The 25,867-nt window shown below is 40.0% G+C and overlaps 1 protein-coding gene across 1 annotated transcript in view; it reads right to left on the minus strand.

Annotated features, from left to right (window-relative positions):
- Positions 1–8,906, minus strand: part of UBE3C (ubiquitin protein ligase E3C) — a 70,748-nt gene extending 61,842 nt beyond the window's left edge. Inside the window, exons 1-2 of the mRNA XM_063452667.1 lie at positions 8,817–8,906; positions 5,188–5,300 (exon numbers count right to left, since the gene is read on the minus strand). Of these exons, the coding sequence (XP_063308737.1) occupies positions 5,188–5,253 (66 nt within the window). The 5' untranslated portion in view covers positions 5,254–5,300; positions 8,817–8,906. The remainder of the gene's footprint in view (positions 1–5,187; positions 5,301–8,816) is intronic.
- Between the last annotated feature and the right edge of the window lie 16,961 nt (positions 8,907–25,867).

A 25,867-nucleotide genomic window follows, 5' to 3' on the forward strand; every position in this document is an offset into this window, starting at 1 on the left:
CAGACATAAGTTTGCCACGACAGATGGAGTAGACCTAAAGGAAGCGAACAACCACAGATAGATTGCTACTATAGAGATCACAACTAGAATGGGTAGCCCCAACTAATGGAAGCCTCAATGATATAGATAAAAATGAATGCTTGAAACTAGATCTTGGGTTACAAATTCTATTTGCACCAGTAGCTCTAATTCTTATGGCAACATTCCACCTCTACGTGGTAGTACTGTATAAACTATATTTAAAGAGACATTCTATTTATTATTAGCACTTAATCTTACCAAAATGGTTATGGCTCTCTAAACTGTCCCTGCATTCTCTGCTTATAGAAGAAGTGAACAAATATAAAGAGGATAGGCACTAGTTAATACAACAGGTTACCTGCAGCAGCAATCACTGAGAAAGGGAACCCCCTCAGTTACCCTTGAACTAGACAACAAAAAACACAAACAGGCATAACAGGATCTGCCTTAGGTGCATCATGTCACTTCTGTTTGTGTTCTTTATTCTCTGCTAATAACCTGGTTCTCATCTCTTCCTACAGAGCTATATTCCTACAGAGCTTGGAGCTGGCTAATTCAGCTCTTCTTAATGAGAAGCAATGCTAATCTATCAGGGATATTCGCTAAAACAGCCGAACTGCAAGTATAGCTGGGATTAAGGTGAGCTTTCTTTAGTTTTAAGGGGGGGGGGGGGTATTTTAACACTATAGGGTCAGGAATTCCTTTAAAATTTGAAATTCTCTTTGAATTAACAATTATGGAATAACCCTGTATGCAAAGAATTTGACTAGAAAATTGTCAACAAACTTGCACAGTTTGATGACTATTATTTTTAAAATTATATTTTCATAGAGCATAGTATTAATTGAGTCATGATACCATATTGCAAATTCCGTTTTAGAAGTTTTAAAAGTATAATATAGTGCCAGGAAAACAAATTCGTGTTCCTGGCACTATAGCTTCCCCCTTTGTCAAGGCCTTCCCCTATGGTGTAGAAGGGGTTAATAACCCCTTCTTGTCACTTACCTGGGTCCAGCGCCAATGTCCCTCAGCGTTGACTCGGTGGAGACCTAATGCACATGCGCCGCAATGGCCATGCTCGCATTAGGATTTCCCCATAGGAAAGCATTGAATAATGCTGAAAGTGAAATGAAAGTGACGCTGCATAGCGTGAGGACGTCCAGCGTCATTTAGGTGACCAAAAGTCGCCTTTGGGCTTGAAAGTCCCTCTAGTGGCTGTCTGTTAGACAGGCATTAGAGAAGGAGTTAACCCTAGCAGGTATTTATTGCCGTTTATAAAAACTGCAATAATTACATGCTCAGGGTTAAGGGTGATGGGACATTGCACCCAGACCACTTCAATGAGCTGAAGTGGTGTGGCTGCCTACAGTGTCCCTTTAAATAGAGTTAGACATAGGGATTTGGGGTGCTTTGCTCAGTAAAGAGAGAAAGGTAAAGAGAAAGGTAGAGAGAAATTGAAATACATTTTATTATTCAGTTCACAACACTTCCTAGAACTTGTCTGGACAAGGTATAGAATCGAGATTTATAGGTGTGTAACCATGACCAGGAAATCCCCTCATTCATAATCCTATATTAACATCAAACTGGAAAACATAATCTATCTATACATGTATTAAGGATTTTAAAGTAATAAGTTATATATATATATATATATATATATATATATATATATATATATATATATATATATATATATATATATATATATATATATATTGTGCGCGTCACCAAGTATTATATATTGGGATTTTTAGGTTTGTTTGTAGGAGTGACTAAGCACAAGGTGATATCAGCTGCACTTTGTATGCACTATAGGCATTTTATCCTTGTTAAAAGATTTATTTCTAAAATATTATCAACAATGAATACTACTTTCAGGTTTCACTTAACACCCAATTATACAATGATAGCAAAGAGAAACCTACATTAAAGCAGAACAAAAGTTCCCCAAAAGCACAACTTGAGAACATCATTAAAAAGGCATGTGATATGCAAGGGCCAATATAGGGTGTTGCAGCCAACGTCGGAAAACTGACCTGGATTGCTGCCGGCCTGTAACAAGTAATAATACCTTTTTCGTCAGCAGCATATCACAACTAACATGCACTGTGTAACGAGTATAGACCTATTTCTCCTCTATCCCAATTTCTTAAATTCCCAATGTTGGGATAAAAGCTTTAGGTCACAGTGAATTACAGAATCTTAGCTGTAATCAAAATCATAAATGCCAAACGCCAACAACATTTTACGCACGAGTGAGCCTGGTGGATACTATTTTTCATGATATTAACAGTATCACTTTGCAGAGCAATTAAGGACACAAACTCCTCCAAATGTCAAGGATGTATTATACAACAGCTAAAAATACAGAGTGCAGCAAGATTTAAATGTCCACTGCAAAGGCTCTAGCCAGAGGACATATCTTCAACTAGCTCTGAATAAAGGCTGTATTCACATTTTGTTTAAAACTGCTCTATAGATTATTCTGCACATCAATAGACTGGTGCCCTTCAGTTTCAACGATGAGACTTGGCCCATATGTTATGTCTTGGCGCATGGCAGTGACGCCCAGAGTAACAATACAAATTATGCTAGCTATAGTTTAAAATTATCCATTCTTTTAATACTTAAAGGGACACTATAGTAACCAGAACTACAGCTTATTGTATTTGTTCTAGTGAGTATAATCAATCCCTTCAGGCCTTTTGCAGTAAACACGGTCTTTTCAGAGAAAATGCAGTGTTTACATTACAGCCTACGGATACCTCCACTGTCCACTCCTCAGAAGGCTGCTAGAGCTGCACAGTGTGCAGCACTGACATTTACTGTTTCCACCCTCTGATAGAAGACACTAAACTCTCCTCATAGAGAAATATTGATTCAATGCATCTCTATAAGGAGATGCCGATTGGCCAGGGCTATGTTTGACTTGTGCTGGCTCTGCCCCTGAACTTTCCCCTTGGCAATCTCAGCCAATCCAATGGGAAAGCATTGTGATTGGCTCAGATCACCACTTCTGATGATATCCGCCAAGAAGGCAAATAAAAGGCAGAGCCAGCAGCACCAGACTGGAAAAAAGTTTTTAGATTTTACTATATTTAGGGGGCCAGATGGTCTTTTTAACACTATAGGGTCATGAATACATGTTTGTATTCCTCACCCTTTAGCGTTCTTTTAATCATTACAACACTAATGTTATAGTAAGGGATTGTTTTATGGATCATTAGGTCCCCCCATCCCCTTCAGCCACTTACCTTTATCCAGCTCCGGTGACCTCTCCTCCCCCTCCAACGTCAGCTTCCGAGTGGAGCAGAAGGTGCATGCGCGTCCAGAGCCGCGCGGGCATTAAAAACACCCATAGGAAAGCATTTCTCAATGCTTTCCTATGGACGTTCTGCATGTTCAATGTGATTTTCGCATCGAGCGTCGCAGAAGCGCCTCTAGCGGCTGTCAGGAAAACAGCCACTAGAGGCTGGATTAACCCTGCAATGTAAACATAGCAGTTTCTCTAAAACTGCTATGTTTACATCTGAAGGGTAAAAACCTGGGAGACCTGGCACCCAGACCACTTCATTGAGCTGAAGTGGTCTGGGTGACTATAGTGGTCCTTTAAATATTAAGAGGTATCTGCTAAAAAACAAAGTAGATTGAATATTTTGGAAGCGGACAGCATTACAGTTCAATCTCCTGTACCCATGGGCCATAAATACCAGCACTGCAAGCTGCTGAACGAGGGAGAATTTGCTGCATATTGTGAAGCAGTGAACTTGGCCATCATTCTGCTAAAGTCATGGATTATTGGACATTCTATATTCTCTCTTGTAATGTGGGCAGCAAAGCACATGGCTAAACAATGCAGAACAGAAATGAATTACATTTACGTGTTCTTTCCTTTTATGTTTGGTGTTCATATCAATTTAGAGATCCAAGATTAAGTAATGACCGAACACACTAGAAGAGTTTCTCAAGCTGGGGACACCTGTTCCCTGACAGAGTAATCTAAGCATAGCTTGTAATTTTCTGTCACCTTCTAGATGTATGTCTCTCCGTGTTCAACTCATTGAAACAATGTCTCCTGTAATGCTATGCAAATAAAAAGACCATCATGAATAGAACTACAACTTACAAATATTAAAAGAGGAAACAAAATATAGAAAAGGAGATCAGATGCATAAATAAAAATACATAATGACAAATGGTGGCAAAAATAGGATGAGAGCTGCACTAGTCTCACCTCACCCTTTTGCCATCCAAAATTGAACAGGCTAAGGTAGAAGTTCAGTTCATGCTATCTGTAGCAGAGGAGCCAGGCTGTAGACATCAAACAGCTTAGTAATTGGGAGAATTGCATCAACAGACTATTTGCAATGTGCTGCAGTGGTTTTGGAGTTTAGTGTGCCCTTTTAAAACAAACTATTTTACAATTCCCTTTAAAACGTAAAAGAATACGAATCAAAAATGTAGCTCATAGCAGGTACTTAGTGTTAAGTCACATCTTGCTTTAACGTCTAACCAAATTTCGTTAAAGGGTTGCTTTAACACCTTTGAGACATTTTTAGTGTAATATGCCCAACTGGGTACTATAGGGAAGCCCCCCCCCCCCCTCCCTCTCAATTTGCTGTCAATCCGTAAAAAAAAAAAAAAAAAAAGTTTTACTTATCTTGAATTTAATGCTGGGTGAAGCTCCCATGAATTACTCTTCCACACTCTGCTCCTGACTTCACGGGGGCTGTGCATTGTCCAATCACAGATTTCTCATAGAAAAGCCTGTAACTGGACCATTTTACCGGCTCATGCGCAAGCAATGTTGAATGTAAGGAGGCGGGAGAGAGCAACAACAGAGAGGGAGGAGAGAGCTAGCTTCCGCATTAAGTCAGAGCGCAAGATATCTGTCTGCTATCAGCGTGCAGTGTGTGCTGATAATAGATGTTAAATATGCACAGAATTGACATTAGGCAGCTATGAACAGAGTTCTGGGCTGCCAATGTCACGTGTGCTGAGGCCCCCAGCACACAATTACAAATATGTCTGTATGTGCAGTGTGTTTCTCTGCATACTGATTTCTACCACCATCACAAGTTCGCTTATAATCCATTAAAACAGTTTCCGGAGAGTGGAGATTTTTAGGCAAACTGGATTTACTTGTGCACAAAGGTGTGTTACCTTTCTACTCGCTCCTCCCAGTGAAACCTTGGGCTTTGTTTTGAATTCTCCTTCGAAGCTAAACATGGTTACAGTTTATCCCATCTAGATGATATGGTCAAGCTTACGGGAGGCTAAATAAAGAGAAGGGGAAAAGAAAAAACGATTACTAAACTACAACATGGTTTAATTTTTTCAAAGCATGTGCAAATGTTTTAATATATTGATCATGAAAATAATGGCATGGTATTAGTTAAAGGGACATTATAGGTACCCAATAACGTTAGCTTCATAATTCAGTTTTGGTGTATAGATCAAGCCCCTGCAGTCTCACTGCTCAATTCTCTGCCATTTAAGAGTTACATCCCTGTGTTCATACTTGTGACCCATGTGACTTACAATGTCTTCCTAAACACTTTGGGAAAAGTGAGATCTAATGTTTATACTTCCTTTATTGCAAAGCCTGTTTAAATCAGAATTAGTTATCTCTGAATCTGTATTCTAGACATTGCAGGAGTATCCTGTATTATGATTAAAGTTCAATTTACAGATCAGGAAATAAGCATGTTGACATCTGATTGAAAATGAAACCATTTTTTTTGTCACGCAAGCCAGGTCAGTCGCAGCCTGGGGAGGTGTGACTAGGGATGCATGGAGAGAAACAATGTGATCTAACTCCTAAATGACAGAGAATTGAGTAGTGAGACTGCAGAGGCATGATCTATACACCAAACTGCTTAATTAAGCTAAAATTGTTTTGATGCATATATTGTCACTTTAACATAGTTTAATGAGTTATCACTAGGTATAATTAACAACTAGTTTATACGTTCTCAAGTGTTCTTTATACCATGTGCTTATTGTTAACATTGTACAGCGCTTCCTAATCTGAGGACACTGTATAAATACAACATGGTGATGAGAAAATAGTTTGAAAAAATTACAAGTATTATTAGCATAGAGGGATAGGCAACCTTCGGCTCTCCAGATGTTGTGAACTACATCCCCCATAATGCTCTTACACACATAATGCTGGCAAAGCATCATGGGAGGTGTAGTCCAAAACATCTGGAGAGCCGAAGGTTCCCCACCCCACATTTAAAATGGACTTTGATACATTCAGCATGACTTCTAGGATTGCAAAATATCCATCTGTTTGTCACATAAAACAACAAACCTAACCTCAATGGAATACAGTTTTGAAGATAACGATAAGCCTACAGTAACAACTGTGAAAAACCAACATATACGACGGCCTTAGTAGATCATGGCTCTAATCTACGAGCAAGAGACAAGTTAAATTAGATTGTTTATTTAACATTTATTACAAGACAGGAATGGCAAGCAATGATTATGAAAGTTGAGAGCTCCAACAATAAATCAAAATAAAACGTATTCCACTCTTTACACACTGACAAAAAAATTACGGTTCAAAGAGACTGACAGTGGCATAACAAAATGTCGGCAAAAAAGTGTGCGGAATTGTGCCTGACTTTTTTTTTTACCACGGACAGCACCACTAATTATCTTAAATACAGACACAAAAAAGGCACAGAATGAAAGTTCCAGTAAGGGCGCAGAGATTACATTTTTTGTGCAAACTGAAGAAAAGATGCAAAATAAAAAATAAAAAAGCCCAGGTTATCTTCTTTTACAAACAGCGCCATAAAATGCTGTCGACGGCTACTGTGTCCCAGAGGTGACAATGGCTCAGTAAATCAATCAGTGAAAATTGGAAATATGAAAAGGGTCAATGGCATGCCTTTAATTTGACCCACTAGTTTTTCAAAAATATGGCAAAGATCTTCTTGATGGGGTTAATTATTTTTAGAAATATGGTTCATATTTATCAAAGCAGATGCTATTCTGGGGCAAAGTGTTAAATGCTGAGAGACATTCCATTCAATTCCATAACCCGCGTCCCTTATTCATCACTCTGAGAAATAATATAATAGATAATCTAAAAAATGTTTTGTTTTTTGAAATAAGAGAGAACAACTACTATTGTAATATTAACTATAAAAAACCCACTAATTACTTAAACAGTAAAACCAAAATATTACAGCTCTTTAGGGTTACACCAAGCACTCAATTGAAATGGTCAGGGTGCCTGAAGGCTGTATGTGCAGCTTTCGTTATAAGATACTGCACATACAGAATCTAACCCCCTCTGCTGCCGGAGGTGTAATTCCACCTCCCGATTGGGGCATCATTAGCCAGTCTGGAACAAGAGTTTGAATTCTGAGCAAATTTGGCATCTGAGACCAACACCCAGCATAGTGGTGCCAGACTGCCAATGATATCACTCCGCACCCACTATGCCACCTACTCAGCCCGCTCTCTCTCACATCCCTCCAGCAAGTGGGACTGACGTCCGTCGAGGAGAAGCAAAATGCAGGTAGAACTTGGCCTTAAGTGCTGGAACAGACATAAGTTACAGAAATTCTCTTTTTTTTGCAGGACCAGGGATGACCAATATAACAATTGTTACTCTGACCAAAAAGTGTTTTTTCGTAAAACAGTTTTTTGATTGGTGTAATCCTTTAAGTTCTTCCTATGTCAAAGGGGGGCTCCACTTTTGTGCTGCCAAGTTATCAATTTATGATAGGCTGTAGTCTGATCAAAGTACATTTCTGTTCAAATTCGCTTACGACATCCAATGGAAAACTGACAGAGATATGCTAAATGTAAGCTTAAATTGCCAGAAAAGAAAAAAGGAATTGCATAAACACATCATTTTTCCAATTCAGCAAATGTGGCCTAATATTTACAATTCTCTTCCGAAACACCCACAGGTCCCAGTTTAGTGAATACACACACCTGCATAGAAAGGACAACAAACACTGGCTTATGCACTCATAGTGCAAGGCATTCAATACAGAGTGATTATTCCCTCTAGAACAAGAGGTAGGCAACCTTCGGCACTCCAGATGGTTTGGACTACGTCTCTCTTGATGCTTTGCCAGCATTAGGGGAGATGTCGGCCAAAGTATCCGGAATGCCAAAGGCTGCCAACGCGTGCTCTAGAATGTAAGCTCAATTGTGCAGGGCCCTCAACACGCTCTGTTCCTGTGCGTCCGACCCGTCTTGCCGCAAACACACGTCTATCAGTCCACCCATTGTACAGCGCTGCGGAATGCGTTGACGCTTTATAAATAATTATCAACATATAAGCTCATAATCTTTATTAAACATAATCTAGCAGTCCCACGATCAGTACAGGCAAATAATACTGTAGTGACATCACTATTACCTTGTGTTGGCATACAGACAGTGCCCAGTGTGCCCCATAATAACAATACATATTATTATTATTGCTGAGCAGTAGATATATTATTATTGCTGGGTGTTTATTATACCCTGGGGCTGGCTTCCCCCTGTGTTAAACTGAGGACAAGCCAGGCACTAAGGGGGGGGCTGACTAGTGACGTCACACCGACACACACGGCAGGATGGCGTCACCAGTGGCCCCTGCAGTCTGACGTCATCAGCCCCGGACGCTTCCTGTGTTAGTGCCATTGATATGACTCAGCTGTCTGTCACAGTGGGAGATATGTCGCCCTCCGCTCTGCGGGCACGCCCAGCGAGGCCAGGCTCATTGTGTGGGCCCCAGCCTGGCGCTGCCGGGGGGGCCCTGACCCCATTATTACCTGAGATCTCACACCGGGCGCCGCTCACCAACAACAACCAGGAGCCGCTCCGGACATTTACCCTGGCAACGGAAGTCACCGCCTTAGCAACCCGGCTCCGTCCGCCGCGGTGATTGGTCGCCACCGGCATTTACCTTTCCCACGTGATTGGACAGGACAGCCTGTCAATCAAACTCACAGCTGGCGCTGTGACAGAGGGAGGCGGGCACATGGAACGCAGTGTCAGGATGTTCATTATAAATAAAGCATCATTGAAAAAAAAAAGGAACTATTGGCAATAGCTATTCATAAACTGTAAACAATGAGCACCTACACTGCCAATATACCCATCGCTGTACTGAGATATACACTGCCAATATACCCATCACTGTACTGAGATACACACTGCCAATATACCCATCACTGTACTGAGATACACACTGCCAATATACCTATCACTGTACTGAGATACACACTGCCAATATACCCATCACTGTACTGAGATACACACACTGCCAATATACCCATCACTGTACTGAGATACACACTGCCAATAAACCCATCACTGTACTGAGATACACACTGCCAATATACCCATCACTGTACTGAGATACACACTGCCACTATACCTATCACTGTACTGAGATACACACTGCCTATATACCCATCACTTTACTGAGATACACACTGCCAATATACCCATCACTGTACTGAGATACACACTGCCAATATACCCATCACTGTACTGAGATACACACTGCCAATAAACCCATCACTGTACTGAGATACACACTGCCACTATACCTATCACTGTACTGAGATACACACTGCCAATAAACCCATCACTGTACTGAGATACACACTGCCACTATACCTATCACTGTACTGAGATACACACTGCCAATATACCTATCACTGTATTGAGATACACACTGCCAATATACCTATCACTGTACTGAGATACACACTGCCAATATACCCATCACTGTACTGAGATATACACTGCCAATATACCTATCACTGTACTGAGATACACACTGCCAATATACCTATCACTGTACTGAGATACACACTGCCAATATACCCATCACTGTACTGAGATACACACTGCCAATATACCCATCACTGTACTGAGATACACACTGCCAATATACCTATCACTGTACTGAGATACACACTGCCAATATACCCATCACTGTACTGAGATACACACTGCCAATATACCCATCACTGTACTGAGATACACACTGCCACTATACCCATCACTGTACTGAGATACACACTGCCAATATACCCATCACTGTACTGAGATACACACTGCCAATATACCCATCACTGTACTGAGATACACACTGCCACTATACCTATCACTGTACTGAGATACACACTGCCAATATACCCATCACTGTACTGAGATACACACTGCCAATATACCCATCACTGTACTGAGATACACACTGCCAATATACCTATCACTGTACTGAGATACACACTGCCAATATACCTATCACTGTACTGAGATACACACTGCCAATATACCTATCACTGTACTGAGATACACACTGCCAATATACCCATCACTGTACTGAGATACACACTGCCACTATACCTATCACTGTACTGAGATACACACTGCCAATATACCTATCACTGTACTGAGATACACACTGCCAATATACCCATCACTGTACTGAGATACACACTGCCACTATACCTATCACTGTACTGAGATACACACTGCCAATATACCTATCACTGCACTGAGATACACACTGCCAATATACCCATCACTGTACTGAGATACACACTGCCACTATACCTATCACTGTACTGAGATACACACTGCCAATATACCCATCACTTTACTGAGATACACACTGCCAATATACCTATCACTGTACTGAGATACACACTGCCAATATACCCATCACTGTACTGAGATACACACTGCCAATATACCCATCACTGTACTGAGATACACACTGCCAATATACCCATCACTGTACTGAGAATCTGAGATACACACTGCCAATATACCCATCACTGTACTGAGATACACACTGCCACTATACCTATCACTGTACTGAGATACACACTGCCACTATACCTATCACTGTACTGAGATACACACTGCCAATATACCCATCACTTTACTGAGATACACACTGCCACTATACCTATCACTGTACTGAGATACACACTGCCAATATACCTATCACTGTACTGAGATACACACTGCCAATATACCTATCACTGTACTGAGATACACACTGCCAATATACCTATCACTGTACTGAGATACACACTGCCAATATACCCATCACTGTACTGAGATACACACTGCCACTATACCTATCACTGTACTGAGATACACACTGCCAATATACCTATCACTGTACTGAGATACACACTGCCGATATACCCATCACTTTACTGAGATACACACTGCCACTATACCTATCACTGTACTGAGATACACACTGCCAATATACCTATCACTGTACTGAGATACACACTGCCAATATACCCATCACTGTACTGAGATACACACTGCCACTATACCTATCACTGTACTGAGATGCACACTGCCAATATACCCATAACTGTACTGAGATACACACTGCCAATATACCCATCACTGTACTGAGATACACACTGCCAATATACCCATCACTGTACTGAGATACACACTGCCAATAAACCCATCACTGTACTGAGATACACACTGCCACTATACCTATCACTGTACTGAGATACACACTGCCAATAAACCCATCACTGTACTGAGATACACACTGCCACTATACCTATCACTGTACTGAGATACACACTGCCAATATACCTATCACTGTATTGAGATACACACTGCCAATATACCTATCACTGTACTGAGATACACACTGCCAATATACCCATCACTGTACTGAGATATACACTGCCAATAAACCTATCACTGTACTGAGATACACACTGCCAATATACCTATCACTGTACTGAGATACACACTGCCAATATACCCATCACTGTACTGAGATACACACTGCCAATATACCCATCACTGTACTGAGATACACACTGCCAATATACCTATCACTGTACTGAGATACACACTGACTGCCAATATACCTATCACTGTACTGAGATACACACTGCCAATATACCTATCACTGTACTGAGATACACACTCCCATTATACCCATCACTGTACTGAGATACACACTGCCAATATACCTATCACTGTACTGAGATACACACTGCCAATATACCTATCACTGTACTGAGATACACACTGCCAATATACCTATCACTGTACTGAGATACACACTGCCAATATACCCATCACTGTACTGAGATACACACACTGCCAATATACCCATCACTGTACTGAGATACACACTGCCAATATACCTATCACTGTACTGAGATACACACTGCCAATAAACCCATCACTGTACTGAGATACACACTGCCAATATACCCATCACTGTACTGAGATACACACTGCCAATAAACCCATCACTGTACTGAGATACACACTGCCAATATACCCATCACTGTACTGAGATACACACACTGCCAATATACCCATCACTGTACTGAGATACACACTGCCAATATACCTATCACTGTACTGAGATACACACTGCCAATAAATCCATCACTGTACTGAGATACACACTGCCAATATACCTATCACTGTACTGAGATACACACTGCCAATATACCCATCACTGTACTGAGATACACACTGCCAATATACCTATCACTGTACTGAGATACACACTGCCAATATACCCATCACTGTACTGAGATATACAATGACTGCCAATATATGATATACCTATCATTGTATACACCCACGCTGCCAATATTGAATGTCACTGTATATACACCCACACTGCCAATATTACCTGTTGCTGTATACACAGTAATGGTATATGTACGCACACTGTATAAGCCATGCTCATGGTTTCAGACAAGCACGCTGGTCCCTATTTTTCTCCAGGTTTAATTTTCTGATTTTATACCCCCTGGTTCCAGAAATGGCAAGTCTGATGCATTATCTAGGATAGCTGACCCTCTCCATATAGCAGTAACAGAAACCACCATCTTAGCGGAGAGTAGATTTTTAAGAATTCCCATCACCTCTGACCTAATATCTTGCATTAAAATGGGCTATGTTGAAGTTTTTTGTGATCCTCCTCGCCAACTTCATATGACCATGCTTAATGGGTTCCGGGTTTTAAAACAACGTCTGTTAGTTCCAGAATCAGTGAGACTGTACATTTTATATTTCTACCATGACTCAAAAGGTCATCCAGGAATTTGAAAGACATAAGAAATACTTTCCCGATCCTTTTGGTGGTCTAAATATAAGAAGGCTGTTAAGAAGTATTTGTCCTCTTGTGATGTATGTGCCAGACATAAGACTCCTCAGTCCTCACTCTTCCCCAGTTGGCTTGCTTCAGCCTCTGGACGTTATTGTAGAACTACCTCCGTCTAAAGAACATACGACCATCCTAGTTGTTGTGAACCTGTTAACTAAAAATGAGTAACTTCATACCAGCTCGTGGTCTCCCTTCAGCCAGTTGTCCTCCGGGAGATATTTCGCTTACATGGAGGTCCTGATGAAGTAATTTCTGACAGAGGAGTGCAGCTTACTGCACATTTTGTGAAATGTTTCTGTTCTTATTTAGGTATAAATGTGAATCTGTAATCAGCTTGCCATCTACAAAATGAACCAACCAGACTTTGAAGCAATATCTGCAGTGCTATATTATTTTCCTGCCGGATGACTGGCTGGATTTTCTATCCACGCAGAGTTTGCTTATAACAATGCTCAGGGCCGCCACCAGAAATTTTGGGGCCCCTAACTCGGCTCAGGGTCTGGGTCCCCTGGGGCCCGCCTCCAAATACCGCCCACTGGGTCTGCCTCCAAATACCGCCCACAGGAATACACACACAGACACAAACACACACACTGATACAAAAGGACACAGATACATACTAACAGACACACATACTGAAACAGACATACACGCATACAGGCATACATACTGACACACACATACTGAGACATACACACAGGCATACATAGTGACAGACAGACACATACTAATATACATACAGACACACATGCATGAGGACATAAAGACACATACATACAGACACCGACATACATACATACACACACATGCATACACACATACATACATTCATACATACTGACAGACATACAGACACACAGACACTGACATCCATAAACACATACATTCATAATGGCAGACATACATTCATAATGGCATACAGACATACATACATACAGACTGACATACATGCATATATACAGACATACTGACAGACATACATGCATACAGACATCCATACACACAGACATACATTCATAATGATATGCAGACATACATTCATACTGACATACAGATATACATATATAATGACATACAGACATATACATACATAGACATACATACAGACAGACATACATGCATGCATACATGCAGACATACACTGACATACATACACAGACATACATGCATGCAGTCAGACAGACAGACATACATAGACATACACACAGACATACATACATACAGACAGACATACACATACATACATACATACATAGACATACATGCATACAGACAGACAGACATACAGACAGACATGCATACAGACATACACATACACAGACAGACAGACATACAGACATACATAGACATACATGCATGCAGTCAGACAGACATACATAGACATACTCACAGACATACATACATACAGACATGCATGCATACAGACATACATACATAGACATACATGCATACAGACAGACAGACATACATACATACAGACATGCATACAGACAGACATAAGCATACATGCATACAGACAGGCATACATGCATACAGACACACACACACAGCTCATTTTCCAGCCACCCTCCTGTCTCTTACCTTTTCTTTGCAGGAGGGTGGCTTGGGATGATGGGAGTCGGCGCGGCTCCCTCTTCACTGCCTGGCTCTCCCTCTCCACTGGCGTGCGCGCTCCTCCCACGCGGAGTGAGCTGGGAGGAAGTGACCACTTCCTCCCTGCAGCACTTGCGGCTGCTTTTTTTTTTTTAAAGGGGCCCGGTCGCGCTATACCACGGCCACAGCGCTGACCGGGCCCCTGAAGATATTGGGCCCATCGGGTGGCCCTAAGTGTGTGGGGCCCGAGCGGCCGGGCCCCCCAGGGCCACCGGGCCCGTGACAACCGTTGGTTGTCACCCCCTGACAATGCTCAACACTGCTCCACTTCTCTGAGCCCATTTTTTGCCAATTAGAGTTACCATCAAGCTTTTTCTAGTGAGTCTCCCTATTACTACTTCCACTGCAGCAGTCACTGACCCGCTTACCGGCTTATGTTAATCCCAGAAACTGTTGAAGGACACTCTTTTGGAGGTTCAGGAATGTTCCAAAAGAGCTGGCATAGAAAGCATGCCCCAGTTTATCACATTGGTGACAAGGTTGGGCTTTCAACAAAGAATCTCAAGCTAAGGGTACGTTCTCATAAATTGGGTCAAAAACTCATTGATATCGTCGCAGATCAATGCTGTCACCTTCCGTCTACAACTTCCATATACCATGAAAGTGCCCTTAGTGTTTCATGCTGCATTGCTTAAACCTTTTCATGAAAATCCTTTGCCTGGCTGAGCCTTACCTGCCAGTCTTGGTGGATGGTGAAGATGAATACGAGATGGATAAAATTCTTGACTTGTAGATCTTCTGCAACAAACTTCAATACCTGGATCATTGCCAAGGCTATGGTGAGGAGGATAAAGCCAGTTGGAATAATATTGGAAGCCAGTTGGCGTCTGGAGGCTGCACCTGTAGAGGTGGGGGTGATGTGAGTTACTGACTGTGTTTTGTTTTAAACCCTGATTTCGATGTTGCAGGTCCACTTCCTTAGCAGCTCTCTAGCCTGCCTTTTGTAGAGTTATCTGAGTTTCGATAACCTTGACTCTACATGCCATGAAATTAGTGCCAACTCTCTTCAGCTGTGTCTGGTCAGGTATATAAGCCACTTCCTGTCTCTGTATATTTGCCAGATTTATATGGTTCCTGGAACTCTCTAATCAAGCGTGTTCCTGTTTGTTAAACCCGTTGCTGAACTTAGGCTTTGCTTCTTCTTTTTTCCACTGACCTCGACTTGCCTTACTATGTTACCATCTTTAAGTCCCATTCTCTGCTTAAAACCAGACAGCCATTCAAGGCTCAGGGGCTCAACCACCTGGGTAACGAGTGGTTACCTCTGGCAGAAAGCTTCGCTGATCTGACTGCTGGACTGCAAACCCTGTTCACCATCAGTATCATTACAGCAGCAACCATTTTAGCAAGTGGCAGCTTGTCTGTAAAATTTACTGACAACACTGGAGATGACCTTTAAATCAGACGAAATGAGCACGAATGACCTTTTATGGAATAATATAAACTCTTTCTGGCTTTGTAGCCTTCCAAATCCCCATACGTAATATAGACTAATGTGATTAAACTATTCTGTAAAATTAGGTAGATTGTTAATTAAATGCATGAAAAGAAGTAAATGCGAAAAATGCACATATTCGTTAATTAAAAAGGGAATAAAATAAACAATTGTGAAGTATTCGAATTGTTCATACTTCTCTTTTAAAGGCTAACGGTAAGTTTAAAAACAGTTTATTGTTAATGTAAATATATAAAACTTAAAAAACTGGTTTATGTGATACTTTATTACATCTTAAAATAAATAATGCTTAATTCAAGATATTAACTATATTAAATATATTCACTTATTTAAAAGCGGTTAAATAAATTGTGCTTTTAAAGATTATTTTATGATATCCAATAATGAAGACTCATCTATGTATATATTAATTTCAGAGCTCTACATTAAAATTGCATTTCATGTTGGATTAATTTCAGCCTTTAATGAAACACATCTTGAATCAAATTACTCTTTCTTTTTCATATGCGAAAAAGGCATAACAGAATGTTTAAAGGGACAGACAGCGCAAGACAGCCACTACAGCTTTGGATGCCAGTGTACAGCATGAAATTGAGACGCGGGGGTTACCTCCAAGGGGGCTGGCAAGTGATACAACTTTTGCCACTTGTGATGCCCAAAATGGAAGATTTTGCCCAGAAAAAAAGATGTGACCACACAGAGAAGGGACATATCATCCTGGTAAGGTACTCTCTTCATGGTCCTCTTGCCCTCAGCACATTCTAGTGATGTGCTCAAATTATGCTGACCTGGGACAATTCTCTGTTGTTCCTGAATGCACGACACCAGGAAACGAAATTGGGAAATTGGGAGTGTAGACAGAAATCAGGAAATTAATCACCTAAATTAGGGTAGGGTAGAAATATCTTAAAATGGTTTGTGAGGGACCGCTGGCACTCCGACCGAGTACCTCCGCCAATCGATGCTCCTAGTGCTCGCCGAGGACTCCAAGCACTCCATCCGACACCATCAGCACTGCAGACCCCACTTCCAGCGATGCAGCTGCGCCGGGGGTCTCGCCGTCTCCACCCACCCTGGACCCAAGGCCAGGATCCAGCTCCAGTGGGTGAACCTCTCTTTCCCCAGAGAGCGTAGCAGGAATAGAACAGCTCTTACAAGAGCTCAGTGATTATAGCAAGAGAGCATGACGAGCATAGCAATCCCTTGTAGTGGATTCCCCCAATAAGAGACAGGACTCAGATTGAGGGTGAAGAAGAACTGAGGTTTAATGACACACACTCTGCTTTTATGCAATTCTCCCATGCAAGGGAGACGCCCATAGACAATTATGAATTACCCAATCACACACTGGTTACATCCCACACATCTCCTCCCTTTAGCCTGAGAGGTAACACAATTAGCCGTTCAGTTTAAACATACTTTTTACCCAACTTTCATAACTCTAAAACTATACATCCAATATTAATAAAAGTCACATATTATTAATCAGCACATTTCAAATACAAACATACCCAAAAATCATTTGACTCCGTTCAGCCGTTCAGGAGATACATTTAAGTCACCTTTGACTGACCGCAAGCACATTTTCATGCCCAAAAAGAGTTCCATAGAGTTGGGCTGTGCGGTCGGTCAATTTCACACAGAAAAATGTCTAAGTCCCATTCGAATGCACGAACGAGGCCGTTCGTGCAAATAGCCCAGTCTAAGAGTGTGTTCGAATTGTCGAACGCACTTCGATTATAGCCGAAGCGTCGAAGTTCCTGAGAAGGTAAGGGTCAGCGGTGTTCGTGCAAATGCATAGCCGATTTTAGTTCCATAGATTCAGTGGCATGCACCGCTGACCGCGTTCGACTAAATTAAAATGGCTGCCGCCACGTGTTCGGTATTCGAATGGCGGCCACTTCGACGACTTCGGCACTTCGACTGCATCCGAAGTGCCAGTTCAAAAGTACAAATCCTTTCTCTGAGAGTAAAAGGGCCAGCAGCAGCACAACAAAAATCCATTATGCCCAAATCTTGTATTTAAAGGGCCAAACCTCCCAGGGACCATAATTACATGGCAAGAGGCCGGCAAGCAGTCCTCTCCAGGCACAAGTGGCGAGGTTAATTTCGCCACATGGTTTATCAAAATTTTGTGGGATTCCCGGCATCCAAAGACCACCCCTCTGATTGTAATCTCATAAGGACAAATGTTTGAACATATGACAAAGTAAGGCCTGTCTGTAGATAAGTCTACATGTGTTACAAGCTGACGTCATTCTAATTTAGTTGATATCATAGTTTAATTGTCTCCATTGTCAACGGCCGAGCACCACAACATATTAACATAATCTTCATCATGGGAAAATGTACAAGCACAGGAGTAAAGTATTATAAAAACAACTTAATTTGTACTTGTTCGACATTCACACCAGGGGGCCTTACTGCTACTGACATTCACATGGATATTGACATAGTGCATAATGACCTTGATCACACTCTCCACAAGAAAACGTAGTCCCCACTTTTTCGTATGTAAAACTAAGATAAATTAGTTAAAAATAATAAATTAGCAAAAATAATAAAATCAAGGCGAAATAAAGGGAAAAAATGAATTAATTTAAAAATAAATAAATCAATTAATCCTCGACTTGAATATTTCAGAGTCACAAGGGAATTGCTCAAAAGGTTCTAAACTTTTTAAACTTCCCACCTTCGCTAAATTCAATAGCCGAAGACTTAAAATCTTGGCATATGCCCCGCTTTGGTTTTCTTTGCAGGATAAACATTTTTAAGCTTTCTTTTTATTTGTTGCAAACATTTCCAATATATATTCCCAAGGTATTCTTTGGAACAAACTGTAAGGTATTTCCATCTTTCATCAGGTCCTATAACTCCTTTCAGGTTACTCTTATAAACGTTACTGTTGACGGATGATCTATCTCAGTAGTTCTTATAATCACTTGCCCCACCACTTGCTGTAGGCTCAGAGAACAATCCTTCACAAATTAAAAACCCCTACTCTGCCTGCCCAACTGCACGTGGGCACAAAAAATATGACTTCAATGCTTAATACTTCTAACCTATCATACCCAGTGAGAAGGGATAATTAGTACATGTTCTGTTTAAAAAAACAATAATTTAATTTATTTTGAGATTTGTGGTTGACAAAGACATTCGACATTGCAGTAAAAGGAATGTACATTGGTAAAAGGTAATATCGAAAAGATTCAATAAACATGTTCTTTTCTTCTAATGGTACGTTTTTTTGTCATGCCGACTTTCAGCCATCTTTCTTTTGCAGCAATCGTGGCTCAATGTGAAAGCAGGGTCTAGGGGCGTCCTGTGTTCAGCCTCTAAAAGTAAAGATATGGAAAATAAATCACATAAAGCTTCTTATTTTAGAGACTTGGAGACGGCACAAACGATTGATTTCCTTATTTCTTGAATTAGAGATTCTGAATAGTCAAGTTGGGCTTCCTACCAGATTCTATTTGTTTTAATTCCATGGCATTACCTGGCTATCAGATCCAGTCTCTGAACTGTTAGATTTAATCAGACTGCCTTTAGAAGACTGCCTCTGTAAAAACAGATTGATTTAATTATTCACTTCGAGACAAGCAGTCTCTTATTGGTCTTTTACATTGATTGTACAATAATTTACATTGTACTCAATAGTGTTCTTAATTTTAACTACATAGAAGGTTCTATTTTAGTCACTTTATGCCCACTGATACTATAGATACATCAGCATTGACACTGAACGAAAGGAAGAAGCACAGCTCACTTGCTGATTATATTGACCTCTAAAATTATCCACATAAGGGCCTTTAGTGGAGATTCGTTCTCGTGGGTCACAAAAAATAAATCTATAGCCAATTTATCACCCAGGACAAATCTACAGCCAATTTATCTTGATCATCACCCAGGACAAATCTAAAAAGCAAAAACTACTACCCAGAACTGAGCAAATTTAAAAAAATAAATAAAAAATAAATAGAACAGAAGTTGGGAAGTTCTTTTTTGGTGCTAAGTGTTTCAACAAACTACTGACTGGTCTTCATCTGGACCAATTCTAGATTTCTAAGGCTTCAAGGAAATTAAGGTTCATTTGGCGCCTTAGATACCTAAAAAAGGAAGAAGCACAACTTTTATTGAGGAACCTGAAATGATGGGTGTTGAATAGTGTAGGAGTCCAGAGAATATCAATTATGAGATAAGTTCAATTGAGAGAAAAAGAAAGAAAAAACATACATTAAGTATGTCAGACAGTTTTCTTCTCACTTAAGATGTTAGACATGAAAACTATCCATAAACGTATAAGATTGCACATTGGAAATGATACAAGAGAGGGGTGCCCCCTGTGACCATTACTTTTTTGTACTCTCTATGGAGCTTTTCTGATGTAAATATCATACGGAGTGGCTCTTGTATTACCTATTTACTAGTTCTATGCATTTATGTTTTTAATAGAATATTATATACACTCTACAACTTAAGGCTCTTATTTGTGAATTACTTCAATCCCCTTCCTGATACTCTTTACAAATATTTAGTGGGAGTTTTTCATTTTAACCTGATTGGGTTATTTATCAGTACTGTACACCAATAAAAACTAATTCTGCATATTTTATTTAGGACAAACCGTAGTAATGAAAATATTGTTTTATTTATTACATTTTATTTACGTCTTTCCTGACTGTAATTTTTGTTACGGTGTTCAGTGTTGTAAACTCAACACCGATCATTGTTCTGTTTTTTATAAAACAACAAAATGTTTGAATAAAAAAAAAACAAAGTTGGAACTGGTTCTACTCTTATTCCCAGATTCTATTGATGAGAACTTACAGTTAGTATAACAATACATATTTTACATTTTAGCCACAGCTGGAAAACAATGCCCTTGAAGGTAACTATTAATTTAAAAAAAAACAAAAAAAAACTTCACTATCTAAAATCGATACAAACATTTTCTTTTCATGTATTTTGCAAAATGAAATTTAGTTCATGATGCCTCACTCACATTCATTTCTACTCTAGTTATGCTTACCACCCATTAAAGGAACAAATTACTCTACCAGAAGTCACAAGTCACTGATAAAATGCCTGTAAATTTGCTGAAAATGTCTGCTCATCCCCTGCTTTCAAACAGTAAAAGGTGTTTCAATAGGTAATATCATTCCAACTGTAAGGGAAGGGTAACAGTGAATGGACACTACCATTTCACTGTTAGCTGTCCTGAGATTGATAAAGAGTGCTATAGCAGTTTTAAATACTTTTATATTAGAAATATATGACAACTGTACATACTACATGTGGGCATTATGCTCAAATTCAGGCATTCTTTTTATATCCTGTTTGAATATTTAGTAAGCTGTACTGCTAGCAATCCCTTCAGGGTCCTTTGAATTCATATAACCAAGGTATTTGATCAGTTTTATCTATCTATTTTAGTACATCCACAGTATGTAAGAAATTTTTTATTTTTGCTATTTGTCCAAACAAAGGCTTGCACAAATCTAATAACCAATAACGATGGGTGGGTGGGCAATAAGGTGGAAACTGTGAATTAAAAGTGATACTATAAACACCAAAACAACAATATCTTAATGGAGTGGTTTTGGTGTATAGATCATGATCCTGCATTCTAACTGTTAAATTCTCTGCAATTTAGGAGTTGAATCACCTTGTTTATGCAGCCCTAGCCACATCTGTATGTGACCTACATAGTATCCCCACACACATTTCCTGTAGAGAGAGATCTAATGTTTAAACTTCATTTATTGCAAAATCTGTTAAGTTTATAATTTCTTATCTCCTGCTCAAACATTAGCATGCTAGAGCCTACAGGAACCCCCTGTGTGTGATTAAAGTTCATTTAACCAAGCAGGATATGGAAACTTCTAAAGTAAACACAATGTGCTGTCACATCTGATAATTAAACAATTTTTTCAGGGAGGCTGTATGTCACAGACAGGGGATGTGTGGCTAGGGCTGTATAGACAGAAACAAAAGTAATTCAACTCCTAAAGGGTAGAGGATTGAGCACTGAGACTGCAGGGACATGATCTATACACCACAATTGCTTCATTAAGCTAAAGTTGTTTTGGTGCTTAGAGTAGCTCTGTCATAAACCCTCCATCCTACAGTCCATTAAGAGTACTTTCCACTTAAGTAATACTTCACCACTTCACACATGGCCTGAGAAAATGGTGGCTCCCTGTACAATTGTATTTTGTGGTAGCTCCCCTTAAAGTGTATTTTTTGTCGAGATGCGTGACTTCAGCTTTCCTCTGGCGCAGGTACCCCAATGTAATTTTATTAACAGGGCTATACATGCAGGGAAGGACGTGGGTGGGGAAAAAAGCCTTGTTTCTATTAGTTAGTGATGGATTCATTAGAAAATTAAAAAAAGTTATTTTTAGATCTATAAAAACCCAAAAAACTGAAAAATTGTGTTTATTGTAATGTTGCATTTAAAATCACGAATTGCTAAGACCACCAAAATGTGTGTTCCTTAATGAACAATGCCTTAGTAAAACAATGCAGCAGACTGTTGTTTTAAACAGTAAAATTGATTTAATTAGTGGTGTTATTAGCATTAAATTAGATGTTAATAAAACGAGAGTCAGGATGGAAGGGATATGGGAGGGCTGTTTACACAGTCCTGTTTGTTATACCTATTACATTCATTATTCAAATCCAACTTCTGGACAATATAATAATTGGTAATTAAGATAAAAGTGCCATCTCGCTAGACATGGCAATAATACAGATTAAGCATAGATCAAGGGTTGTCTACTGCAGGCCGCTTGCTATATTTCCTTTCTTAATTTAATTATTTGTTCCTTGACAGCCTTGTGTTCATCCAGTAGATTTTTTTAACGCACTGTTATTCCAATGACTGGTCTCCTAATTGTGCTGTTGTCAAGATCAATATTTCATGATCATCTGTTGAAGCTAATGAGTTTGTCCAATTACAGGATGGTTGAGGATTGAGGATGGTTGGGGTTTGGGCGCTGTGTGAAGGGCTGAGCTAATTTAGATGATTGGAGGGCAAAGGTGTGGTTGCAATCTATAAGGTAATTGAATACAGTCCTTGGCTAATGAGAGATCTGCAAGGCATCGTAGGACTTGTGTTAAGAGCCTCCCTCTGTATAAAGGTTAATTATCTCTTTCAAATTCAGATGGGAGTCATTTTTCTGGGGGATAAAAAAAAAAGAAGAAGAGGACACCAAGCTGCTTAGGATTTTTACAACCTGATAACTATAGCTGCGGAGGGACCGCAGCACCTATCATGCTTGTCAACAGCCAAACACTCTGATCTATTTCAATGTACAATTTCGCACACAGTTCCCTTTTTGCAGATGAACATTTACGCACAAATCAACCCGTGGCAAAATAAGATTTACAGGCTTGCATTTAAAAAAAAAAAATTAATTCTGCCATCTTTGATGCAGTAAAGCGCAACACCAAAAATACACATAGAGAGAGAGAGCTGCGGATTCTTTTTTCCAGTATTATTTTTCTATTTTGGAGAAAGGAAAAAAAAACCTGGAAAAAAACAAAACAAGAAGCAATGGTGACAAAAGGCACAGTGAATAGGTAGGTATTTATATAATGTATTGTTTTATTTTATAGCTCCAATATATAACACATCACTGTACAAAAGCAATATTAAAAAAAACTATACAAAGAAAAAACAAAAAAACACAATAAGCGCTGATGTGAAGTGGTCATGGTGCGTGGAGTCTGCATGTGTTGCGCTTCAGAGCCAGATATCAGTCCACCAACACCAAAGAAGATCTGGCACCCAGTGGAACCCAGGTAAGAGGGTGAACTATTCCAAAAAAAATTCCCCATTACCGGGCATTGGCGTCTGGATACTCCTAGCATCATAAACACTAAAATGGACTGGGATGCAGCGAACAGACACAAGGAGTGAGGAGGGTCCTGTTCGGCCAAGCTTTCAATCTAGAGGTAATTATATGATAATTTTAGGTTAGCACCAACAAGAGAGTGCAGAACGAAAATGCTAAGGGTTGATTCAGTGGAAAGCAAATTGTTGTAAATTATAAACCATAATATTTGATTCTGAAAGTAGTCTCCTGCTCCGCTATAGTCACAGCTTGACTACTTTCGCCTAAATGTTGCAATATGTTCATTTAGAAATCAACTGCAGGTGAAGGAATGAAATTAATACTGTCACTTTAAGAAGATTTGATTTATTGGTTTTAGGTATATTCAATTTAACAATTGTCTTTAGCAATATAAATTGTTAATAATATTCCATAAAGTAAAGGTAGCAGTAGAAATAGTGAAATTATGTAGATCCTGATTAGGACTTTATAACATAGTCCATTAGATTTCAGAAATAATATATGAAATAAACTTAACAAAAATTAATCAGCTGAGATGGTTTACTTTAAATAGAGCAATTCGTATTAGAAGTAATATAGGATCCCAGAGGGCAGACATAAGAGTTCCATTTTATCCATCCAAATAACTGAAGGTATGCACCAATTAATAATCCCAGTAAACTGGAGAACTTAGCTTGCTTGTTGTAGATGTGGCGAGGATTGAGGTGCACTAGAGTAATTTGAGGGTAGAGATAATCGTAGTTAAGTCCGTTACGAGTCTGGGAGATGAGAAGTCAGCAAAGTCAGAATCAGAGACTCGGTACACAAAGTTACTCCGTTAACAAGTGGCAACAATTAGGCAACAAATTGATTGAATAGTGATCTGATAGTGGCCATGGCTTCCTTTTACAGGTAAACGCCGATCAGACTGAAAATGGTAAGGGGAATCATGACATTTTTTTTATAAACGGTAACAGTGGGCGGCGGGGCCTGACTGGCGACCGAATACGTTGCGCATGCAAGGAGCTCCTCTGAAAACAACAAATTTAAGCATATTACTCGAGATTCCTTGCTATTTGTAGTAGACAACCTGCTCTACTCACCTGAGGTAGTCCGCAGACCTTCTGATCTGTAGCCTGAGACCTGTGGGCAAGTTTGTAGTGGAGGTGGTAGCCACTCCCCTGCTCAGGACTGGCTCTGGAAATTTATTTGTGTCCTGCCCCTCCTCCCCTGGTCCATAGGGGATTATACCAGTCCCCACTGGAGCGCACACTCTGCCCTCACATAGAGACTCTTGCTATCCAGCTAGTCGTACAGGGCCTTGCTTTCAAGAGAGCCACTGCCATGCGGCCTTCTGCAAAGCCTTTCCCTATGGTGACATCCTCTCCTGTGGTTCCGCTAATACAGGCTTTCGACTATCTTTGCCTGCAATTCTGGGCCAAATTACATCAGGTCAATATTGTTGATATTATCTTACATGAGCTACTAGAAACGAATGGCACGCCGACTACTATGGAACAATCCCACAACACATTCCGAGTCTGTTACCACATACCTTGGCCAAAAACCTATGAGGAATTCCTTCCCTTGGACAGCTCATAACCATTGTTATATTTATCTTTATGCTTGAACAGTATATCTCATACATGCCTCCATAAAACATAGATGGACAAAACCCAATTAATATTAAAAACATGGTAACATTGTAACAATCATTTCTTATAATAACTATAGGAG

Source organism: Pelobates fuscus, chromosome 4 (genome assembly GCF_036172605.1).
Source record: "Pelobates fuscus isolate aPelFus1 chromosome 4, aPelFus1.pri, whole genome shotgun sequence".
Lineage (NCBI taxonomy): Eukaryota > Metazoa > Chordata > Amphibia > Anura > Pelobatidae > Pelobates > Pelobates fuscus.